This window comes from Heloderma suspectum, chromosome 4, assembly GCF_057233095.1.
Source record: "Heloderma suspectum isolate Gila_16-S chromosome 4, 16-S_ref, whole genome shotgun sequence".
NCBI classification, from domain to species: Eukaryota; Metazoa; Chordata; class Lepidosauria; order Squamata; family Helodermatidae; genus Heloderma; species Heloderma suspectum.
The window spans coordinates 117,808,033-117,825,800 of NC_139461.1; the positions used below are offsets into that span (position 1 = coordinate 117,808,033).

Genomic DNA, 17,768 nt, shown 5'->3' on the forward strand with positions numbered 1-17,768 from the left:
GGCAAACCTTTCAATTCATCAAATGTTGCCTATTTTGGCAAAGGTGTTGTGCAACATAGGGCTACGACAGTGGAAACAAATAGCTTGGCCCAGCATTCTGCTCAAGAATCCACAACAGAACTAAATTGGCTTAAATCTAGGGAGCTCAGTTTAACAGTTATGCATCAAACTCTAACTGAATTCTGTATCTAAAGAAGGTTGGTCTGGTCCAATGTGTCTCCTGATTTATGGTGCTCTCGTGCTATCAGAGTTACAATAGAGCTTGTCCACAGGCCTAAGACATTTTGGGAACAGGGTATGTTGGAGAATACCCCTATCCTGAAAGAGTAGCCCCCTGGGGAGTATGTGCATGTACAACTCCTCCTCCTCTGGTGTTCCCATGCTTTATCCTAGTGCTTTTCCTGCCCTCCAACAAAAAAGTCTTTATTTTTGGTTTGGGGATTTCAGCCCCAGTCCAGAATGTGGCGGAGCTCTGAACAACTGCCCTAGTCATCAACATCAGTCCACTTCCTTGTGTGAGTAAGTGGTTAAGAGCATAAGGGGGACATTCCAGATCTCAGCTCCATCATGAACTCTAGATGGACCATGACAAGCTATCGTCTCTCTGCTCAGACTCCCACCTATAATATGGAGATGCAGTCCTTTTATGCAGTCCTATCTTGTGAAGATTACTAAGATAACGTATGAAAGGTGTTTTGGGCACTTAGACAAAGTGCTATACAAAGCGCTAAATATAGAGAACTCCTTGCTTCAGTCTCAGCTCTGCTATGAATTTAGTCGCCTACTTAGGGAAAGCCACCAACTTTATCTCTAGTTGGTTAAGTCAGCCAACATAGTCAATGATTATAGGACTTATAGTCAAAAATATCTGGAGGGTACTGAGTTGCCTACCCCTGAGTTATTTATTGGATGTTGTTTAAAAGACTGGTGGTAACTGTCCCGACTTTTAACAGAAACGAGAACAAAGGACAGTGTTGGCCTGGCTTTGCTCCATAAACCAGAATGTCCAGTAAGCTATATTAACAGACTTAACTCTGGGTCTAGTGACTATCCTGAAGTTTTTGAAGTACACAGGCCTTATATGGAGATGGTGGCTGAGACTTTCACTATGGACCAAGGACTAATGATTGATATAAACATATCAATCCTCCCTCCCAGAGAGATTAGACATTGAGCTGGCATGAAAAATTAGTAAGAATTGCATAGTAACTGCATAAATTTATTTGTTTGCTAGGAAGTTATGAGAAGGAAGCGGAAGAGTTTTTGCACAACAAGATGAGTGCCTGCTAGGATGTTAGTTAGGCTGTTAGAATCTGTGGGCTTGCAAGTTAGGGAGACAGGGAAAATTATTTTTACATCTTGGCTTAGGCCTACTGAATTTGAGGAGAAAGACTCATTATATTTTTAACACTTTGTTTTTAATACTTTAGGTTGGATGCAGATGGGAAGAGCAATCCTATGCCTCCTAAACTGCATCTGGGGGACACAGGATATTTTGGTTTCCTGGCTCTGAGGATAGAGCCAGGAAACTGTGCCCTCTGCTTCCTTCTTCACCCCCTCACAGCCAGCACTGAGATAACTGTGCTGCCTGCTGCTATGACCTCACAAATGCGAGCTCATAGGGAGTGAAAGGGGGAGTTCCCAGTGGAGGGGAGGAGAAGAGACTAGGGACATGGAGATATGAGGTATCCCCAGCCATCCCCAGCCTCCTTCTCTCCCCTTCTGCGAAGCCTCTGCTAGATGGGAGAAATCGCCTGACTAGCTAAAAAGCAGAGTGGGAGGTGCATCACGCCTCCTGCTCTGCATTGGATACCTGTAAGCCTCCAAGTTCAGAGGCATACAAGTACCCGGGGTGGATGAGGTTGGATGCACCCTTAGTCATTCTTAGACAAGACCCACTGAAATCAGTGGGGCTTAAATAAGTCATGACTAATTAAAGTCCCACTGATTTCAATGGCGCTACTCTAAATATGCCTGAGACTGCATCTAGCTGTTATGCTGTGCTTTTAATGGGAATGGAATAAAACTGGTAAGGATCATAACATAACTATCTTTTTTCAGTAAAGATATGGGATTGGTATGAACTGACGTACATAAATGAAGCTGATATAATCAACCTTGCAATTTAATGTGGTCCTTCTTGATTAGAGAAAGCAGTATAAACCTAGATTCAGTGGACTTTCTTGTCAATAATGTCTGAGTTCTGGGGTCTGTGAAAATCTCTGATCAAGAGTGCATAGGGACCCAGACTGTAATATGGGGATCATAACATTGGCCTCCCTTATGATGTTATCAGGATTACTAAGAAAACACATGTGGAGGGCTTTGAGAAAGCAGAGTAAGTGCTATATAAACAATGCGTTATTATGCAGGAGAAGCACATGACAAGGAAAACTCATGGTACATGGCATTGTAAAGCAGTTTGCAGGGGAAAAGTAGCTTTATTTTGCATAAGAAATAAGGAGAAATCATTATCATTGACTTCTCTCTCCCTTTCAAAATAAAGATGTTTCCTAGGGTGCTAAATTTATTAAGGAAATCTGAACAAAAAGCTTTGAAAGATTGTGAAATAATGATCTTTCTTGCAAAGGCCTATTAAAAAACCCCTCCTGTGACAGTTTAAGGCTAACTTGTATCTGAAATTGAATAGGGCCTTGTGATTAGTGGTGCAGCATTAATCACTGGTGTCATGTGCCACAGGTGGAGACTTTGTATTGCATTCTCTGCACATGTTTGCCTATTATTAATAACTGATTCTCAACAGCATTCCATTGAACTGTTTACATAATCTCCCTTAGTCACTCTGAATTAATCAGGCCATGCTTTCAGAAATCAGCTTCTCCCAACGTGGGCAATCCAGATGTCAAGCAACCTAAAAACAAGAGGATTTGAAAGTTTCCAACATCCATGAGCACTTTGGGAACATGGTCTGGCTTTCTAAAATTTCATTGACAAATGTCAGATTGCGACTTCTGATCCAAATAATCAGTGGAATCTCAAAACATCTTGTGGTGGAATTATTATTGTTATTATGAGGCTGCATATACACAACCAAATAACATCAGTTATAATTCAGCACCACCAGTGCTATATAGCTGGGCAAGCATACTAATCTTGTTAAGATCTGTTAAGACTAGAGGAGTTAATTAAACCATCAATAATACGACAAACCAAAGTAGCCATGTTGATCCATGAGGATTTTTTTAAACCCAAAGAAGGCAATGCCTTTATTTAGGGGTATGGAACTTTTCTTTTTAAAAATTTCAATGGCCATGTTCCCTTAATGGTCATCTGTCAGGGGCTATATGCTGCCAATGGGTGGGGGCATCCCTTTTCTCTCGCTTTATCTGCCATGCCCTTCTTTTTCTTTCTGCCACCACCTTTCCCCCTCTGTCTTTGTGCCACCACCATTCTCTCTCTCTCTCTGTTTTTGACAGCCCTTCTAACTCTGTTTTTGACAGCCCTTTTTTTACTATATAGATGTAGTCTCAATTAAGAAAATTCTAGTTTACTTATGTGAGAAATGAGAAAGAAGCTAGGAACTTGAAGGGGTTGTTGTTACCTGTGTATAGGAAGATAACTGGCCCATTACATTGACCACGTAAATGCATCCCCAGGGAGGTATTATGTGGAAGGAGATTTTGATTGCATAAGGGTGCAATCCCATGCATGTTTAGATAGAAAAATGTTAAGACAGAAAAAGTCCTACAACTCCCAATGTTGGCTGGGGCAGGCTGGGAGTTGTAGGACTTCTTTGTGTTTTTTGACATCAACCCCAGCCAGCATGGCTGATGGTCAGGGATGATGGGATTTGTGGTCCAAAACATCTGGAGGGCACCAGGTGGGCTAGTATAATTCTTTTCTCTTAACACTGGAACTGAATAATAATCTGTAGCCTCTGCACAGAAACTCCATGATATTTGTGCTAAGCTGGTGGAAGAATGTGCTGAAGAACCAGGTTTTTGTAAGTCTTGATTCTAAAGGCAGGTAGATGAAGACTTTGACTGCAACAAACTGGTCCAGACCAAAGACCATACAACTTGCTAGTATCTAAGGATTTATTTGGGTTTGGCATTCCGAAGTTCAGAATCCTCATTACTCATCAAAAACAGAAGAAGCATTACTCATCCAAAGAAAAACAATCCTAGCAGTTAACATAGCGGATATGAGAGTGGTGGAAAAAAAAAAAAACCTGATTGAGTTGTTGGTCACATCAGGGTCCTTGGCATAAATCATTTGTATGGTGGTCCCAATGTCCACATCTTCAGGCACCTCCACAAAATAAAAGCTAGGCTCAAACAGTGGGGCCTCATCCACATCTTCCACACTGATATGCACAGTGGCGGTGTCATGGAATGGGCCTAGATTCAGGAAACGCATCTCTAGGTGGGGATTGGCACCCTCCACTTTTAAAGTGTAACTTTTCTTGCTCTCAAAGCTCAATGGCTGGAAGAGGAGGAGGAGGAGAAGAGGGGAGGAGGAGAAGAAACAATTAGAAGACAATTTCTCAAAATGAAATGAACATTGTGAGCCATATCATCCAACTCCCTTAAAATAAAACATTTTTTCATTTAAATCTGTATGGCTGAGTTGTATAAACAGCAAGATAAACATAGCATCCCCACAATTGTAGTTCTTCCACTTTATCAATATGCACTCCTGAAAATACTGTAACCGTCAGTGGTGTAATTTGGTGGTGGTAGACAGAGGTGATGGGGACTATTATGTGAGTAATCAGAGTATATCAAGGTTGGATTTGCACGCTTTTGTCCGAATCCAGCTTCAGCATTACTTAAAGAAGTATTTGTGCACAGCTACTTGAGAATATAAATGGGAATACATATTTGAATGCATACCACACTGAAAGCAATGTAATGTGGTAGACAATATCTGTATGATGTGCATTTGGATACACATTCAATTTATCCCCACAATTCCTGATTCAGCAAGTTATGTGCATGTCGATGTCTGCTGACATGAATGGATCTCCTTAGTTGGATAGGAGCATTTGCCTGTAGAAAAACACAATGTACACTTTGGATTCCTATTCAGGAATTTATGTGCAGGCAAGAAGTAACTGGTTACTTTGGTGGCCACTTTCATATTGCCAAAAAAGAGAAAATGCTTCACCAAAAAGAGAACACAAGATATGGATTTGCATACATTTGCTATGCTAATTGAATCAGCCTCAGCCCCACCTCTGAATTGCAATATTAGTGTGGACTACAATGCAGGGCTGCTGTAAGCTCTTCTCTCTCAGCACAGCCCCCCCAAATGTAATAGGGGTATAACAGTGAACTTAGTACATGGCAGGGTTCTTGCATTCTCCCTTCAGCTTAATCTACAATGTGGGAATAAAAGCAGTGGATAACATTGCAAGGTTGTTGTAAGCTACTCTCTCAGCTTAAACCCAAACGGGAATAGGGGGACTAATACATCTGGATAACACTGGAGGGTTGTTGTAAACCAGTCAGAGCGTGATCTGCACTATTCAGTGAGAATTAAACTGTAGGGCTGCCTTAAATCTCTCTCTCCAAGCCACAGCCCCTTCCAACTGTAATATGGGAACCATGAACTGCATTTGCTTTGGAATTTGCATTAGCATGACTATTGTTTTATACATTCCACAAGAACCGAGTTAGAAACAGCAAGATCCTTTCTCTGGGTTGTTTCGTTTTTTTGGGGGTAGGGGGTGGAATGTGGGAAGGTGCCCCGTCCCAGCCATATTAAAGTTGTGGATTTCTCCTTTGATTTCTATGAGTAGCTCTCACTTCAAATACTGGGGACATCTAGAATAACTTCTCAGTGTGAATAAGGAGGCAACCTATCCAGACAATGAGATGGTTTTCTCTACTTTTTTTAAATGTCTAGGTGTCTCACCCTTCACCGTATTTTGTTCATTTATCTTGGAGAAGGAAAGAGGAGAGAAACTGAGCAAAAGATAACAGAGGGAGAGATGCAGAGATATAACCATCTACCTTCCACTTTCATCCTCCTTACTCCCTATGTGCTTCTTGCCTTCTCTCCTGCCTATCTGTTGCCGTGGACACACACCCTCCTCTTCACTAGCCTCTTCCATTCCCCCCTCCCCCTGGTTTTCTTTTCCAACTTTCTTAATATCCTCTGGCCACCGAGCTTGCTCAGTCCTCACTGGAATGTTTTTGAGGTTCCCCCACCCTCTTAGGATTCTCCCCCCCCCTATTTTTTGGTACTTCTGTAAATCTTTGGATTCCCCCAAGCCTGCTTATACCTCCCACTTGCACGTGGATGCTGCCAATTTGGTTAGATAAGGGGCAGCACTTGGAGAATGAGTTCAGCATTAGTAGGAATGAGTACTACTAGTAGTTTGTTAAGTACTTTAAGTGTATTGCACAAATGTTATATAGATGACATGTTGTTGTTGTTGTTGTTCAGTCGTTCAGTCGTGTCCGACTCTTCGTGACCCCATGGACCATAGCACGCCAGGCCTTCCTGTCCTGCGCTCTCTCCCGGAGCGTGCTCAAGTTCATATTCATTGCATCCGTGATGCTATCTAGCCATCTCATCCTCTGCCGTCCCCTTCTCCTTTGGCCTTCAGTCTTTCCCAGCATCAGGGTCTTTTCCAGGGAGTTTTCTCTTCGCATTAGGTGGCCAAAATATTGGAGCTTCAGCTTCAGTATCTGTCCTTCCAATGAGCAGTCAGGGTTGATTTCCTTTAGGATGGACTGATTTGACCTCCTTGCAGTCCAGGGGACTCGTAAGAGTCTTCTCCAGCACCACAGTTCGAAAGCATCAATTCTTTGGCGCTCAGCCTTCCTTATAGTCCAGCTCTCACAGCCATACATTACTACTGGGAAAACCATAGCTTTGATTAGACGGACCTTTGTCGGCAAGGTGATGTCTCTGCTTCTTACTATGCTGTCTAGGTTTGCCATAGCTTTCCTCCCAAGGAGCAAGCGTCTTTTAATTTCATGGCTACAGTCACCATCTGCGGTGATCTTGGAGCCCAAGAAAGTAAAATCTGTCACTGCTTCCATTTCTTCCCCTTCTATATGCCAGGAAGTGATGGGGCCAGATGCCATGATCTTCGTTTTTTTAATGTTGAGTTTCAAACCAGCTTTTGCACTCTCCTCTTTCACCCTCAACAAGAGGCTCTTGAGATCCTCTTCGCTTTCTGCCATTAGGGTGGTATCGTCTGCATATCGGAGGTTGTTGATAATTCTCCCGGCAATCTTAATTCCGACCTCTGATTCATCCAACCCGGCGTTTCTCATGATGTACTCTGCATATAAGTTAAATAAGCAGGGTGACAATATGCAGCCTTGTCGTACTCCTTTCCCAATTTTGAACCACTCGGTTGTTCCATCTCTGGTTCTTACTGTTGCTTCTTGACCCTCGTACAGGTTTCTCAGGAGACAGGTAAGGTGGTCTGGTACTCCCATCACTTTAAGAATTTGCCACAGTTTGTTGTGATCCACACAATCAAAGGCTTTAGCGTAGTCAATGAAGCAGAAATAGACGTTTTTCTGGAATTCTCTTGCTTTCTCCATGATGCAGCGAATGTTGGCGATTTGATCTCTAGTTCCTCTGCCTCTTCTAAACCCAGCTTGTACTTCCGGTAGTTCTCGGTTCACATACTGCTGAAGCCTAGCTTGTAGGATTTTGAGCATCACCTTGCTGGCATGTGAAATGAGCGCAATTGTGCGGTAGTTTGAACACTCTTTGGCGTTGCCCTTCTTTGGAATTGGAATGTAAACTGACCTTTTCCAGTCTTGTGGCCACTGTTGAGTGTTCCAGATTTGTTGGCATATTGAATGCAGCACTTTAACAGCATCATCTTTTAGGATTTTAAATAGCTCAGCTGGAATACTGTCATCTCCGCTAGCTTTGTTGTTACTAATGCTTCCTAAGGCCCACTTGACTTCACTCTCGAGGATGTCCGGCTCAAGTTCAGTGACCGCACTATCATGGCTATCAGGGACATTCAGATCTTTCCTGTATAGTTCTTCTGTGTATTCTTGCCACCTCTTCTTCATCTCATCTGCTTCTGTTAGGTCCCTGCCTTCTTTGTCCTTTATCATGCCCATCTTTGCACAAAACGTACCCTTGAGATCTCCAATTTTCTTGAAGAGATCTCTAGTCTTTCCCATTCTGTTGTTTTCCTCGATTTCTTTGCATTGTTCATTTAAGAAGGCCTTCTTGTCTCTCCTTGCTATTCTCTGGAACTCTGCATTCAGTTGGGTATATCTTCCCCTTTCTCCCTTGCTTTTCGCTTCCCTTCTTTCATGAGCTACTTGTAAAGCCTCATCAGACAGCCACTTGGCTTTCTTGCATTTCTTTTTCTTTGGGACGGATTTCGTTGCTGCCTCCTGAACAATGTTACGGACCTCCGTCCATAGTTCCTCAGGCACTCTGTCTATCAGGTCTAATCCCTGAAATCTATTCCTCACCTCCACTGTAAATTCATCAGGGATATGATTTAGGTCATACCTGAACGGTTTAGTGGTTTTCCCGACATTCTTCAATTTAAGCCAAAATTTTGCAAGAAGCAGCTCATGATCTGAGCCACAGTCAGCTCCAGGTCTTGTTTTTACTGACTGTATAGAGCTTCTCCATCTTTGGCTGCAAAGGACATAATCAATCTGATTTCGATATTGACCATCTGGTGACGTCCATGTGTAGAGTCGCCTCTTGTGCTGTTGGAAAAGAGTGTTTGCTATGATCAGCATGTTCTCTTGGCAAAACTCTATTAGCTTTTGTCCTGCTTCATTTTGTACACCAAGGCCATGCCTGCCTGTTATCCCGGTGATTTCTTGACTTCCTACTTTAGCATTCCAATCCCCTATGATGAAGAGGACATCTTTTTTTGGTGTTAGTTCTAGAAGGTGTTGTAGGTCTTCATAGAACCGATCAACCTCAGCTTCTTTGGCCTCAGTGGTTGGGGCATAGACTTGAATTACTGTGATGTTGAATGGTTTGCCTTGGATTCGTACTGAGATCATTCTATCATTTTTAAGATTGTACCCCAGTACTGCTTTTCCCACCCTTTTGTTGACTATGAGTGCTACTCCATTTCTTCTAAGGGATTCTTGCCCACAATAGTAGATATGATGGTCACCTGAATTAAATTCGCCCATGCCTGTCCATTTGAGTTCGCTGATTCCCAAGATGTCAATGTTCAATCTTGCCATCTCATGTTTGACCACCTCCAGCTTACCTTGATTCATTGATCTGACATTCCAGGTTCCTAAACAATATTGTTCTTTACAGCATCGGATTTTCTTTTCACCACCAGACACATCCACAGCTGAGTGTCCTTTCGGGTTTGGCCCAGCTGCTTCACTCTTTCTGGCGCTACTTGGAAATACCCTCTGCTCTTCCCCAGTAGCATATTGGACACCTTCCGACCTGAGGGGCTCATCTTCCGGCGTCATATCTTTTAGCCTTGTGATAGGTTCCATGGGGTTTTCTTGGCAAGAATACTGGAGTGGGTTGCCATTTCCTTCTCCAGTGGACCACATTTTGTCAGAACTCTCTGCCATGACCTGTCCGTCTTGGGTGGCCCTGCACGGCATAGCTTATGGCTTCACTGAGTTACGCAAGCCCCTTCGCCACAACAAGGCAGTGATCCATGAAGGGGATAGATGACATATTATACTGTAATAGCTATAATCCAGCCCATGGTTAAACACTGTTAATCTTGTTGATTTCAGTGTGAGATAGTTACAGTGTGAGATAGTTAAACTATCTAATACTTAGGTAGCTTGAGTATTACACTGAAATCAGTGAGACTCAAATATGTTCTACTTTGCGTGGTTTTAAGCACTTTATTATTATTGCTGAAATTTTAGAGGAGGCCTTTATTACATAGCAAATCTGATCCTGGAAAGCACTACGCTAACATCTCCCTTTTGCAGATGAAATTCTGTTCCATGCTGAGTTTTCATGCCCTTTTTGGGGGAGGGGTACATTTTACATAGGAAGGAAATCAATGCTGATAATTGTACTGCAGTGATACTTAATGTGTGCCTTTTATGTGTAACGATAAAATGATAATTAAAAAGAAAGTTAGTGACAACAGCAAAGCAAGGCCTAGGAATGACCAAAGAAACTTCATAAAAGTGGATATGGAAATGGTTGCAAGAGTCTTATAGAACATTATGAGGCCGCCTGCTGATAATTTAATTTCCAAGAATGCAACGGTTATATGCTCTTTACTTTTACATAATGGGTAGTTTAGTGCTGAATATTAGCAAAATGGAATCCTTGTGATTGATCAGAACAATATGTGGGCTTCTTTAAGTGGTTGTCTCAGTTTGAGAAGCAAGTGTGGTTTGAGAGGATGTGCTGTAGGTTTCTTTGAAGTGCAAAACGCCCCTTTTTCAGAAGAATCACTGGCTCAGCCTCTTTATGGCTGAATGAATGCATACATTACCTGGCAGGCAGGCTGGAAGAGGTCATTTTTTATCTGCTTTTGTTTATTTCTAGCACACACTAAATGTGTATTTTGAATATATCTTGAATGAACATGGTCTGTGCCTATCCCAGAAGGGCCACTGATTTTTGAATGGTGGAAACCTCCACCTGGTGGACCCATACTTCCCCCACCCCATCTCCTCCATAGTGGCCTGCCTAAACCTCTTGGGGGTGAGAGATGGAGAGCTTACAGGAGTTCTGGAGGCACTACCAGGCTTCTGCTTGCCCATTCTGCTTGCCTGCTGGGATGTGGGGGCCTCTTCCCCGAGCAAGAACGATTGGTGCTGCCTCCTTAAGTGCAGGAGCAGGCTGCTGGTGCTGTAGTGCCCTGGATGTTTTCCCCTGCTCAGAGTCACCTTGCAGTGGCAGCACATGGCAGTGCTGGGATCCACTCCCAACTCAAAGTGGTCCCACACAATGCTGCCCTGATGTTTTGGGGGAGGGGGAGAGGCAGACTGCCTGCCTTGACTCTGGGAGGGCACCACATGAACAGGGGGACAATGAAGAGGGGTCGGGGGCTGGAGCCTGTGCCTGCTCCTCCTCCTCCAACACACCCTGGAGCATCTCCTCCTCTTCGCCCTCCACCACACTGAGGACGTCAGACACCTCTGACCTAATGTCCATCAGGAGGCTCCCCTCTTCCACTACAGAAGGAGATGCTGCTCCGCCTTGGGCAAGAGTGTGACTACTCCACCTGCCCATGCCAGCCTCTATGAACAGTGACCTCTGAGCACTGCAACTGGCCTCCACGCTCTGCTGCCCTACTGCACTGGGACACACTATCTGGACTAGGGGACAGACAACTTGCCTAATGGTGCTGCTACTGACAGCAGCACCCCGCCCACCTCTGCCCCTGCCAACACCCCAAAGATGCCTCATATTGCACTGGATTTCTTTGTCACACAGTGGAGTATTACTGGAATAAGAAAGTAATTAATATAAATACTATGTGTGTTATGCTTGTTCAACACTGTCTTGAAATTTGGATGTGTTGGTGGAACAACAACCTAGCACGCATGCACGCACACATGCACGCGCACGCGCACACACACACACACACAGACACACAAGTGCTAAAGAAAAGCAGAACTACCTAAGCAAATGATGGGTGTCTTTAATTTATTGTTTTATATTTCATGTTATTTTATGGAAGGCAGGGTAACTTCAAGAAATACAGGATGACAGCACAGGCAATAAGGTAAGAGCCAAGAGCAAGAGAACAATAATCAAAAAAAACACTGCTTCTTTATTTTCTGTTTTGGGAGGATTAACACAGAGAAGACACACACGGTTCACTTCAGCACAGGGCGGGGCGGAGGGAACCAACCACTACACACATAGGCTGCTATAATATGCCTTCCTTTAAGAAGTTAGAAAGCAAGAAAAAACTAAATGCTTGAATATGACTTAAAAGGGGAGGGAGGAGGAGGAACATGCCCAGAAGTCAATGTTTGCTTTTAAAAATCAAAATAAGACTGGGTTTTAAAAAATCTAAAAGTGACAAGAGTTGACAGACAAAAATGGTAAGGAAATAGAATGGAGAAAGCAGAAGTGAGGTCGACCTTAAACAACAAACGCAGCCTTTTCCAGAGTCCAAGCAACATAAACAAACAAACACACACAGGAATGGCAGTGGAGGGGGGACCGCAGCAGCAACAAGTGAGGAAAAGCTATGTTAGTTTGAAAAAATATGGAAAGGAGAGATTAATATATCTAATACAAATAACGAATGAGTTTGAGGTAGAAAGAAATAGGAAAAGGTGGCTGGAAGGGGTGCTGCAAAGACACCGTCCCAAAGGGGACAGATGAGCAAGGAGCAAGGGAAGGATCCCACTATAACCAAGCTGTTTCCTTTTAATTTAAATATTGAGGAAAACCTAATGGTGATCAAAAATGAAGAAATAGAAGGAACAACTCCAAGGAATGCACATGCACACACACACACGATCATCTACCCATACACCAGCCCTTGTCCAAAGACACACCTAGAGCAATAACCAAATGCAGCCTTTCGTTGAAGTATATATACCCCCTTCCTCCACCACTCTCTCTGATTGGAGACTGCTGGCGTTAGTTCTGTCTGAGAGTTCCTATTTGCCAAAGCACACTTCCTCCTCCTCTTGCACTTGCCTCCCTGCCTTCCCCCACCTTCCCCCTCCCTCCCCACCATGTGAGCTTTCAGAAATTGATAAATTTTGGAGAAAGCCTGTCTGGACTGCTCAAGTATTAAGTAGAGCTCTGAATATACGAGGTAGAGGGAGGGAGGCGCTTCGTCCTGGGGTGCTTCGGTACTGCTCTGACCCACCTCGTATCATGAGGATTTTGCTCCAAATAAGCCTGCTTCGCCTCATTATTTGGGCTTTGTGATGAGGCAGTGCACAGCCCTAAATAACATGTTAGTGTATTAAACTGCCTTGAGGATCGGTAACAGAGGACTGGCAGCCTTAACAAATGGTATCCGCGTATGCAGCACCACATAATAGCAGTTCACAGCTTAAAGACAGTAAGCATCTCTTAGCCTAATTGGCAATTAGGAATCTTCAAGTTTCAGGTTTTTTAAACAAAGTTTTTACAGGTTTATTTTTAACTGTATGGCTCACTTTATGAGTGTTTATTTGCCACTAGAATGAAAAATGTGGATACAGTTCAAATGCAAATACTGAACAAACCAATCACCTACAGATTTATTTAAAAGGTTGCTGACCATGATGCCTTTTGTGGGGAGGCTGATAACATAATTCTCTTCTAGGGTAGTTTTGTCCATACCACACACACACACACACACACACTTATATCCTGCCTTTCTAATATACATGCATTACACAAGATGGAAATGGAAAAATTACAACATGTCAATTACAAATTCAAAGTATAACAACCATATCAGCATTTGACAAGGACAGGAACAGCAAAGAGAACACAACTTTGCACTAAGACCAACTCAACCTGATAAATTAAAAGTCTTCTCAAATTAAAGAGGTCTTACAAGTCAGCAAAAGGCAATCAAAGATGGAGACACAACACATAACAGTGAGCCATACCATTGCTGCAGCCCCAGAGGAGGCCCCAGGCCCTATTACAGGGCTGTTATAACATGAAGAGAGCTTTTCAGTTAGAGAAACTAATTGACAGCTCTGTCAGCAGTAACAGAAGTGTAATGGAATGACCTCCCTAGCAAGACCCAAAGATGCCAAAAGCTGTTGGGAGTTTAAGGAAAAAGTAATAATCTCCCATTTGGGCAATCCTTTTAGAGTGTAATCCTGCGGTCCCTGGGAGAGTGTCCCAGGAGCCATGGGATAGTATGGATTTCTTCTCCCCAGGCCATAGACAAAGCTACAACCTCAGAGGGAGAAAAATGCCTACTTGAATTTCACCGACCCCAGCCCCCAGCTGCTGCAGACAGCTCTGTCCAGTAATTGTTGTAAGCAATGTAAGTTGTACATTGCTGATATATATATACTTATTACCTTTCTCACTGTAATTATGCCAACTTGGTAATTAGGGTCAGTGGTAATATCAAAGGCATCCAGTCCATCTCCATCGACAAAGCTGTATTTCATTTCGGCATTAATGCCTTCATCCAAGTCTTTAGCAAGAACACGGCCCACGGTAGAGCTGATTGGAGCAGACTCCAGTACGGTCATCTGATAATGTTCTGGAAAAAAGACATTAATTATGGAAGAAAAAGAAATGAGTGCAAACAACAAATAAAAAAATGAATAATACAGCAAAGGTTAAACACTTTAAAGCCCCATGTTGATTTTAATGGGAAAATTAAATCAATACGCCCGAACAGTGCTTAAATTTAGCTGGATGGTGCCTTAAATATATAAATAAATTAAAAGTCTTACAGAAATGAAATGCACTGGCCACTGTCAGGAAGTCCATAGGGAATTAGATCTGAAAGTTCCTTATGCTGGGCCGAGAAAGCACACAGTCAGCTCCAGAGGAGAAAGCCCAAACAAATTTAAATTTCCCTTGCTGAGATTCAATAAGCATTTCAGCATATCAGGGGCATATTTAAATGGTTCTCATCAAAGCATCCATGCTTCCTGTGGCAACTTGAACTGAGAGCAAAACTGATGCATAACTGATTTGTTCTAATGGCAGGCCTGGGGAAAGATGAATCTACAGTGTTAAAAGCCCCCCTTGACTCTTATGAATACACTGTAGTTTGAATTGATTCCTTTTGCTACCATCTCTTGTTATACAATTTTTTAACTCAAGAGCTGCACTATTTATTGTCTTCAGACATTGACAATGATATGATTTATTACTATAGGAACTTGGACTAGAAAACAGCAGGGGGAAATGGCCAAGTAGAATTATTTTACTGAAAAGAAAACAAAGTTGGGACAGATGAGCGATGTTATTTTAAAATGTAGATGAGCGATGCTATTTTTAAATGTAGGGGATTTAGGCTTGGAGCTGGTTCCCACTGGAAATCACATAACTTCCCATGAGAACCACATAAGTATTTCTCCTCTCACCATCAGCTCTGCTACATCACTGAAACAGGTACGAGTACCAAAACTGACAAAGTGGGCTTAGTTCTCAAAAACTGATGCTACAGGAAGAGAGCAATCCTAAAATGGTGGGATGATTCTGTGGTGGAGCAAATATCGTATCTCAAGCCCTGCTGGCCTGCTCCAGCCAGGGCAGGAAGTGGGGTATGGCTCTTTCTATTTTTCCATTTCTGTTTCCTCTCCATTGGCCCCCTCCTTGACTGCAATGGGAGGGAATTAACTACATCAGCTCCAGGGCTGGCATAGTTTGGGGGCCTGTTTGGGAGTGTATTGGGGAATGAGAAGGCTTTGGGTTCTGTGAATCCAGTCTTCCCCGACACCCCCCCCCCCAATGCCCCATTTCAGCCCCCACCACTGGCAGGATACTGATGGAACTTTCTGCCACTACATGGCAGGGGTGGGGAAACGGGACCTTCAGAGGAGGACATGTTGTAAGCTCCTTGGTGTAGGGATTTGTCTTGTTACACAGACTGATGGTAATATATTATAAATAATAACTAATATATACAAATGTTTATTGTGCAAGTATTTTGTCACTTCTTTTTACTTGGGTAATATTCCAGATATCTGCATATTACGGCCAATACTTACTGTGAGGAGAGCTGGGTAGGGAAATAATAGTGCACCAGGTGAGGTCTGTCCCGGAATTGAGAAATCTCAGTTGGGGCACCCCAGAATTCTGAGCCATAGTGGGCACTTACTCTGTGGAAATCTGGGTGGATTGTCATTGACATCAGAGAGAGTGATATTAACTGTAGTTGTTCCGGCTAATCCTCCCAGCTGTCCACCCATATCTTTGGCCTGGATAATCACTTCATAATATTCTTTTGCTTCTCTATCCATGTTCATTAGTGCTGTCCTAATTAAGCCTATGAAAATGGCAGGGTAAAACAAAGAAACAAAAAGACATTTCACTGATAATAAAAATTATTAGTGTAATAATACCAGACTAGATAATAAATGTACTAACATTTGTTTGAAAAGACTTCCTTTTCAAAATGAAAAAAACAACAAGATTTCTTGGCAACCTCCAAGAAAGGTCTGCCCCTTTACAGAATAAAGACAGGCTGTGCTCTCAGATCATCATGGCTTAGATGTCAGTGCTGACCTCCATTGATGTCATTCTTGATTCATTGAAGAAATTGCTGTGAAGGATGCACTCAAGAGTTAGTGAAAGAAGAAGTTGGCCCCAGTTCTTTCTTTTGCTTTTTAAGAGATGCTAGTAGGAAAGAGTTCATTCTTCGCTCATATATTTTTGTCATAAATTTGGATCGGGGGTGGGGGGGACAATTTTAGGCTGAGCAAGAACAGGTGTCTATTTTTTTTTTTGGAGGCTGTTCTAGTTCTGTAATAGGGAATGCAAAAGAAAAAACTAGAAACGTTTCCTTCTAACATTGAGCAGTAGCTACTATTTCTGACATTTTATGGGAGCAATCCTATGTCCCCTAAACAGCATCTGGGGAGCATAGGATTTTTCAGATTCCTGGCTTCATGCCTGAAGACAGGGCTCTGAGCTCGAAACCAGGAAACCACACTCCCCACCCCTCCTCCTCTTCCTCGTAGCCAGCGCAGACAGAACTCTGTGGCTGCCTCTCTGCGCTTGGTAAATGGAACATGGAGATGGAGGAAAGAAAGCATTTCTTGGGGCAGGGAGGGGAAGAGACCAGGGTGGCTGGCTTATGCCTTGTTCTATCACTGCCCCAGCTTACTTCCCTCCCCATCTCTGAAACCTCCGCTAGACAGGCAAAATTGCCCATCTAGCTAAAATGCAGCACATCTGCATAGGATACTTGTAAGTCTCCGCATTTGGGGGCTTATGAGCACCCAGGATGCAACCCATAGGACTGAGCCCTAAGTTATCTCACACTGCAATATCTAAAAAGTGGCAACAAGGTTTTGATAATATGTAAATATATTTAAAATTAACAGTGAATTAATCAATTAATTTGTTAAAAGGCAAATTGTTCAATCAGCAAGAATAATTTAAATGGTGGGCACTGGGCAGTTCCAGTAATTACTCTTTTGTAATCATGTTAACACTAGGCATGTATCTGTGATGCTGTGCTCTTGACATAAAAAGTGTATATTTGTTGTTGCAAGCACATTACAGAGCATGATTGCTAGATCCATGAAAAGGAGCGACTGGAGGCGCAAGCTGTTACGCAATTAAACCAGTTGTACGCCGAATGCGAAACATTCATTCAGGTCTTTATTGTACTGCTTCAAGAGATGCCTGTGCTTTTCAACATGAAACATGATTGCAATGGAGGGAGCAATCCTATGTCCCCTTGACAGTGTCTGGGGAACATAAGATTTTTTCTGTTTCCTGACTCCGAGCTCAGAGACAGGGCTGCGAGCTTAGAGCCAGGAAACTGCGCTCCCTGCTGACTCCCCCTCCTCCTTGTAGCCAACGTGGAGAGAACCACACTGGCTGCTTCTCCACACTCATAAAATGGAGTGCAGAAATGGGGAGAAGGTGGCGTTCCTGGGGGAGGGAAGGGGAGGAGACTGGGGTGGCATTCTTACAAACTTCCCTATGGCTTCCCCAGCCTCCTTCCTTCTCCCTGCCCAAAGCCTCTGCTAGATGGGCAAAATTGCCCACCCATCTAAAATGCAGAGAGGCAGGCGTGAGGTGCCTCCCTCTCTGTATAGGATACTCAGAAGCCTCCGAGTTCAGGGGTTTATGAGTACCTGGGGCACAACCCATAGGATTGCGCTCTAAGCCAATTGCAATTAACATATACATAAGAACATAAGAAAAGCCATGCTGGAAAGGCCTATCTAGTC

General features: G+C 43.1%; 1 protein-coding gene across 1 annotated transcript in view; it reads right to left on the reverse strand.

The window, feature by feature from the left end:
• The window catches only part of CDH20 (cadherin 20), an 85,025-nt gene that overhangs the window by 24,242 nt on the left and 43,015 nt on the right, over positions 1–17,768 (reverse strand). Inside the window, exons 4-6 of the mRNA XM_084850546.1 lie at positions 15,683–15,850; positions 13,923–14,110; positions 4,193–4,446 (exon numbers count right to left, since the gene is read on the reverse strand). Coding sequence (XP_084706672.1) covers positions 4,193–4,446; positions 13,923–14,110; positions 15,683–15,850 — 610 coding nt within the window. The remainder of the gene's footprint in view (positions 1–4,192; positions 4,447–13,922; positions 14,111–15,682; positions 15,851–17,768) is intronic.